This window comes from Mchenga conophoros, linkage group LG11 (genome assembly GCF_057382185.1).
Source record: "Mchenga conophoros isolate Kocher_MC1m ecotype Shallow Benthic linkage group LG11, M_conophoros_male_GT1.1, whole genome shotgun sequence".
Lineage (NCBI taxonomy): Eukaryota > Metazoa > Chordata > Actinopteri > Cichliformes > Cichlidae > Mchenga > Mchenga conophoros.
This window is the reverse complement of record NC_140536.1, coordinates 35,229,619-35,237,189: the sequence shown is the minus strand read 5'-3', so window position 1 is coordinate 35,237,189 and position 7,571 is coordinate 35,229,619. Positions and strand designations below refer to the sequence as shown.

General features: G+C 40.4%; 1 protein-coding gene across 1 annotated transcript in view; it reads left to right on the top strand.

Moving 5' to 3' along the window:
* Window positions 1-2,316: 2,316 nt before the first annotated feature.
* The window catches only part of ntrk1 (neurotrophic tyrosine kinase, receptor, type 1), a 50,691-nt gene continuing 45,436 nt past the window's right edge, over window positions 2,317-7,571 (top strand). Inside the window, exon 1 of the mRNA XM_085292642.1 lies at window positions 2,317-2,680. Coding sequence (XP_085148768.1) covers window positions 2,484-2,680 — 197 coding nt within the window. The 5' untranslated portion in view covers window positions 2,317-2,483. The remainder of the gene's footprint in view (window positions 2,681-7,571) is intronic.

Genomic DNA, 7,571 nt, shown 5'->3' with positions numbered 1-7,571 from the left:
AGATTCTAACAATGCCAGTTCTTTGTCAAAGTGTAAACTTTGCAAGATTATCTGTCAGTGTTGTTATACGATAAAGAGGATGAATATTATAAATATTTTTGTTTCCTCCAGGCCCATAATGCATAAGTTATCACATGGTTGTTTTTCACAATGTGTGAGAGCTCTTTCAGGTTCCAAGGATGAGGGGCTACTCGGCTGAAAGCTCATGGTGGTCAGACGAGCAGATGGTATGATAGGAGTAACAGAGCAGGAGGCTCTCAGAAGGGAAGGAATGGTGATGTGCAGAAGAAAATTAAAAATGAGAAGCAGAATCTTAAAATGAATGCGTTATTTTACGATATTTTGGTGGTTCTAATGTTGTCATGTTTAGATTTACAAACAGCTCATGCTACAAACCCCGACGGTACCAAGCAGCAAGGCTGAATTCAGGCTGGTTCATTATTTCTTCCACTATTTAGGATAATTATTGCCAAATTACTTTCTACCTACATATTAGCCTGATTTCTTCAACACATTCAGTTAACGCTGCTAATTAGTGAGAATCATTTGTTAATGTCAGAACAATGTCATCGGCGTACAATAAAATGTTATTGTTTGTTACCCACTGTTATTTCTTGAATATCTGGATTTAGCCAATGCTAAGGCTCCTAATCAGCTGTGCCTCTTTTTATTTTGAAGGGAGCAGATAGCAGACACATATCTTCCCATTCAGTTCTACTGACTTTTTCAGCCTCAGTGGAAACAGCAGCACCTAACTTTTTATGGGTGCTGAGATAATGAATGATATAGAGTAGGCGTCTTTTGTTATGTTATAGGATTCAAGCCCTAATTAATCTTACCTCATCTTTTATTGAAGTTAGAACCTTCTCTCCCCTGAAAGCCAGTATCTTGGATAATACTTATACATATTGGCTCTGTACACTCATTCAGGGAGTCTGGAGTCCACAAATGGGTTGTTAAATACCTCTATCAGTAGGTTATAAATTTTCTCCTTGTTTCTCCGTGTTCTCCACGACATTTCCCCGGCTGAATTGCAGAGAATGGGTTATCCATTTCCAGCATGGAGATGGGGATACCAAGAGGCTTTGATAACTGTGATACACGAATGATCCACAAACCCACCTACACCCGTATCGATCTCTAAGCTCTACGATTTAGTGTATAGAATATTTTAAAGCTCTCATTAATTCAGGAATTATTGGCTTGTCTTTGTTTATTCTCAGTATAGCTGTTAATGAGGTGAAACTGGTTTAAACCTTCCTGGTTTAATAAGGGCTGCTTCTTATTTTGTTGTATAATAAGCTTCCTTTAATTCTAATTGGATTCTTTTATTTTACTTAATATTCTATTTCAGCTTCTTTGGCAGCATAGTCCTTTTTTTCCTGACTTGTATGCAACATAATCATGCCACTCATAGAGAGTAGCATTTTATTTAATTTTTTTATTGGGTTGTATGCAATTTGTGGGAAAAAGGACTCTCAAGTCTATAGTGAGCAATAGTTTTTGAAACATCTGATTAAACAGATGTTATGTCTTAATAAAGGCTGTACTATAACATTTGGCAGAATGTTCAGTGGCTACTAGTTTAGATGGACTCCATATAAATCAAGTTGATACTCATTTGTCAACATGAACTAGAAGTCACTTTTTTAAAATGACTGTGAGCTAATGATGTGGGGCTAACGACACTTTAAATGATCCATTGATGGAAAAACAAACTCTAAAGACCTACATTCCTCTGCTTTTGCTTCCTATTATTGAATCCTGTTGGGAGTTTTTGGAAAAACAGCTTACTGTAAATAGAACACGCGCCTCCACAGCTACTTAGTCATCACTGACCTCCTAAGTGTCAACAGTCATGAACCTGCCAGCAATTGGGACACAGTCACTCCCAGAGCGCTGTCACTCCCGGGGCATAGAGATCCATCACTGCAGCCGGATGTTGCTGCAGTGGGGAGAGCGTGAGTCCGCTGCTGTATACATCCAAGCACCCAAGAGCCCTGACTTCTTGGCTTGGCTGGCGGGACAGCAGACTTCTCACCCGGGAATGGGGGAGGAGGAGGAGGAGTAGGAGATGAGTTCACCACCGACCATATCCCCATCTCCTCTGCTCATTATCATCAACACACACCCTTCACCTCCACCCCTCCCTCTCCCCCTTTTCTGAGGTGTCTGGTGACTCTGGCCCGTGGTATATTGCTCCTCCCTTCATCGTGGAGGAGAGAAAAAGAGGCTGCAGCCCACTACTACCATGTCCCAAGGGCCCCTTTGCTTGCTTTGCCTGCCTGCCCCTCCTGCTGCTCAGTACAGCTGTGGCTCAGTACCAGACCCTGACCAGCTGGGATCTCAACCCTTCCAGAGTCAAGAGGAGGATTGTGTGAAAGCTCTTCAACACTCTTATTCACTCTGCATTAGCTGAATTACACTGACTCTAACTACAACTGCCAAGGCTACTGGTGGAGCTGAGGAAATCCTTTTTTGAGATGGCTATGGCACCTCGGGCCCTGGCACTTCTGCTGCCCCTGGTGCTCATCCTGCTGAGCCCGGCACCAACTCCCACCCTGGGCGGATGCCCATCGGCTTGCCGGTGCTCTTTTGCCATGCTGCAGTGCCTGGAACCCAATGGCATAACCAGCATCCCGCCGCTTGCTTTGCAAGAGAGCGAGAACGTGACAGAGATGTGAGTACGATGTGCACCTGCTCTGCATGTTCCTCTGAATGAGCATGAGTGTGTCAGATGTGCTCACATGCCTTGATGTTGGTTGTCAGCCAAGCTTGATTTTCTCAGTTTGTGTTCACCTTATGTTGTCACTAAAACTTGTTTCAGTGCCAGAGTTTTGGTTTTAATGGGGCAATTTTCCAAAGCCTTCACATCTGATGTGAATTCTCACATTAGGGCCACATTTGTAAATAATTTGTGGGCTTTTTTCAGTTTAAGAGAGTTTATATGTCTGCTCTGGGTGTTTAGCTCTACAGTCATAGCTAAGGTTGTGCATATGCGTGAGATGGAAGCAGAAGTAGCCCATAGACAGAGTTCAGTAAGACACATTGACTTTATTCTTCTTTTAATGCTAATGCGTTATAAGTTTCTGAAGTTCAAATGCACATGTACTTTAGTTTTTCATTATTTTCATATTAAAAAGTCAGATACAGCTTGTACTGTGGTAAAGTGGTCTGTCACAACGCTGGTGATGTCTGGTTGTGCCTCACAACATCTTCCATAATTTCTCATCTCCAGAGAATGATGTCATTGCTAGCCAAATTTAGGTTCCTCTTGAGGTAAAATAAAGCTTCTGCTATCTGAGATGCATTAGAATGTCAGTAATTTAGACACTTTGGCTATTGGCAATCAATATTGGATCTGGAGCTGACAGTAACTGCCACAGAGTGATGGAAACTGATGTCTTCCAGCCAGTCTGTGTCTGTGTCCCTCAAGATCTTCAGTGGATCTCCTCGCTCTACTTTTGGCAGTTTCAAAGTTTGACCTCTTTTTGCTGATGATATCTCAGGTTTGAGTGCAAAGTTTTCAGAATAATACAAATTTATCGCATCACATAAACTATGTGATGATTTCTTGTTAGTTATATTTAGGGGAAGGAAAAATAAGTTGTAAAGGTGCATTATAAAGTTTAGGTAGAAAAAATATTTACTTGATGTGTCATAGTTAAAAACACATACTAGACTATACAAACCATGTGTAGAAAGTATTTCTTAATTTTTGTGGCTCTAATATAAATTCCATTCTTGAATGATTGTCTGACCCGCTAAGGTTGGTCTGACCGAGTACGTCTTCCTTTAGTGGGCTTCAGTATGTTGGTAAAATATGAAATGGAAGATGGCTGATCTGTTGATTTTTTATTTATTTATTTTTTGGTTAGTTAGTTCTTCACAAACAGACATCACGCTTTAAAAAAAATAATCACCCAGCTGATTGACAGGCAGGCCCTGGGGAATGTGCTTGAACAAAACTCATGAATAACTGAGATGAATTGAGATTTCTCAGTCTGCGACAGCATGTCTGCAGCAGATGACTGTTATTTAAAATTGGCTTTTTAAAACTTCGCACTGAAAAAGAAGTAGAAAACTGACCACCTGTGATTCAAAGAAAGCTGCTGTATTATTATGCAACCCGCCATCAGCTCCAACATGGAAAACTAAATGTCACTCTCCGCACCGCCACGCTGTTCTCTCTTTGTTCCAGTTCCCGGATCTGAGCAATTAGCACCTGTTAAGGAACTAAACTTCTGAAATGCTATTTCGTTGGAGAAAGTCAATCCACTGCCACTTTCTACTTCTATTCACCTATACTGCACTTCTTTTTTCCACTGTACTATAGCCCCTCTATCACACCAGGTGTTTCCTCGTATCTGCAGCTGAACATGCTTGGTAGGGCTCAGGTTGAGGCTTGACATTCTCTCTGAAATCAATAAGCGAGTGGGCTTCTGTTTAGCGTGGTGCTCTACATGGCAGCAAACAACAACACTTCTCTGTATTGGCGGTGCAAGGGAATACAGCCGATATGTGGAACAAACAAGGGGCCATTAACTGTGGAACACAGGCTGAAATTCATCATAAGCTGAGTTATAAATTCAATTTTGTGAATTGCCAGTCAGTGCCCCCACCCGGGAACAATAGATGATATACAACCCACTTGGCTCAATCCAATAAGTAAGGGCGATGGGTGATCCTGGGCCCACCTGCCCTGTAATCATATTATTGCTGTGTGGGTCAATCAGACATGAATAAAAAGGTTTGTGTGTTGCAGCTGACATACAGCGAACTGGGAAGTTGAAACAACAGCACACGCTGAAAGTGACCATCATTAATTAGAAATTAGCACAGGTATGTTTATGGCATAGGTCCAGTCTTCTCTTTCTTTCTTTCTTATTCATTTTTTGATTGCATAACCTCCACTTTTGCTACAAAATGACACATTTTTCAAATCTGTGAATCATAAGCTGTAGCATAACCATAAATTATCGAGAGCTGACCTTTCTATTTGGTGTTTGCATGCTCATCTTTTGCCTTTGTGGGTCTTTTCGGGTTCTCCTGTTTCTTCCCACAATCCATCGATGCATGTTAGGTTAGCTGGTGATTCTAGATTGACTTTTTCTGTGGATTTGACAGTTAGGGAAGGCTGGTGACCTGTCCAGGGTTATCAAAAGGTGACTGTAGTTACTGTGACGTCACCTATTGGTTTCTGGCATCCCATTATGAAGCCTGGAGATGAGCATTTCCTTTCATTTTGAAACATAGTATCACCAAGATTTACTAAGTAGACTTCTATGTTTTATTTAGAGTGACCGGAAATGAGTGACTGGGCCAAAAAACTTATCAGGAAAGTGTTTACCGGTGTGAAGTCAGACTTTTATTGGACCAAAGTTTTATTGTCGTTTCAGATAAAATGCACATTTAAGGCACTTTAATTTTTCCAACAGAGAAGCTAATCCAACCCCAACAAATAAATTCAACATCAAACCTTTATTAAGAAAACTGGAGTGGAGCAGAAACCAAATTGTGGAGTCTAGAAACCCCCGTGCCTACATCCATCTTTTATATACCGTCTATAGCAGCAGTCCCCTTTTATTCGCCACGGACCAGTTCAATGTTAGACAATATTTTCACAGACCGGCCTTTAGGTGTCGCAGATAAATACAACAAAATAAAATGATATGACCAAGACAAAACCTGTGGTATTTTAAAAATATAATAATAAATGAGAATTCACAGTGTAATTGTGTAACTTTATTAGCAGCGTCCTCCTGAGATGCACCAACAACGTTGAGAGTAACATCCTCCTCTCTGCCCCTTAATGCTCTCTGGTTGCTATGGTAATGCCTAGATATTTTTTTCAAAATAACAAAAACAACTACAACACGGGAAAAGACCCAGGGAAACCGAGTTAACGATAAAAACCCTGAAAACCACAAATTTCACACCCAAGCCCCAACTCTCACAGCCCGGTACCGAACGACTCACGGACCAGTACCAGTCCATGGCCCGGGGGTTGGGGACTGCTGGTCTATGTCACAGCTAATGTCATTTCAGCAGAAAAGTTAATTAAGCAAAAATGTAAATGTTGTTTGATGTTTAGAGCAGTGATATCCGATATCCTTGCTCTCAGGGATTGCTTGTAGATAATCTGTCCTCTTAGCTTAAACTTTGGCTATCGTCAGCGTGAGCATCCATCACAAGGATGCATGACAGAAAGTAAAGAAAAGCATTATAGGTCCCCTTCAAGCAAACAGCATTCATCAGCTTTTGAATCATATGTAGGATCTCACCTTCAGGGTCGTTCTACACGTCCTCACATAGCCCTTTCAGCTCATGTCACAGGTTTTGTTGGAGGAAAATGGTTTGTTAGTTAGCACGAAGCTTTTCTCAAAATATCGTTTCCCATTTTAGGTAAAGGTTGTATTTGTGAATCTTTTTTTTAGCGGCTTGGATTGAAATTTCAACAGCTGAACTCTTCTGAATAATTTGCAGCTACGTAATCATTGCTGAATGTTTTTAGTAATTGCATTAATCAAAAATACTCTTTTACCTCAGTGAAAAATATTTTATTTTGAAAACATGATATTTTCAGTGTTTTTATTCTTTGTAAGTATTGCTTTTTTATTGCCTAAAATGTGTTGGAGAAAAAAAGATCACACTGATGATTTAGAATTCAAAAACTCACTAAAACTTATCAAATATGGCACACTAGGCATTAAGGGGTTAAGATATTTGATTATCATTCAGTGGCATTGTTTCATAGGTACATAACCACTCAAATGTTTGATCAGAAAGGCCATAACTGACTGTCATTAATCCAACTAGTGATCATAGATATTTATTTTCTATTTAGATATACAACAGGTTTATCTAATGCAACTTCATCGTATCAAAATACTAATTGATCACTGAAAGAAAACATTTTCTGGTTGTGTTAGCACAGCCTAAAAGTCCTGTGCTGATTAAGGAAGCAGTTTGGCTAGTCGAGCCTCTGGAGCTTTTTGTGGGTTTTATGAGAAATTACTTTCTTTTGAAATTTGTCAGAGTATTCCTGGTCTAAGAAATGAAGGCTATTCCATGTGGAAAATTGCCCCCGAAAATGGAAGATTTCATAAAACAGTGTGTACTACTCCCATCAGAGAGCAGGGCAAACCGGCTCTAAACAGAATAGAAAGAGAAGTAAGAGGCCACAGTGCACCGCTGAGCAAGAGCACATCAGAGTCTGAGAAACAGATGCCTCACAGGTCTTCAACTGGCAGCTTCATTACTCTCAAAACATCAGTCTCAACAGTGAAGGGCCAACTCCAGGATATTGGCTTCTAGGCAGAAAAAGGTACATGTGAGATTAAAGACTAAAGAGAACAGATAGAAATGGGCAAAAAACACAGGCAGTGGGCAGATGATGATGATGGGGAAGGGTGTTATGGACAGATTCTAATGTTTAAAGATGTTCCCACTAATGACACAGAACATGATATTTTGGGGGGTGTTGGTGGTGGTAAAGTGGGAGATTTGTACAGGATAAATCACTTCATTGTACAAGACCGTGCAATATCTTATGGATGTTAATTGGTTTG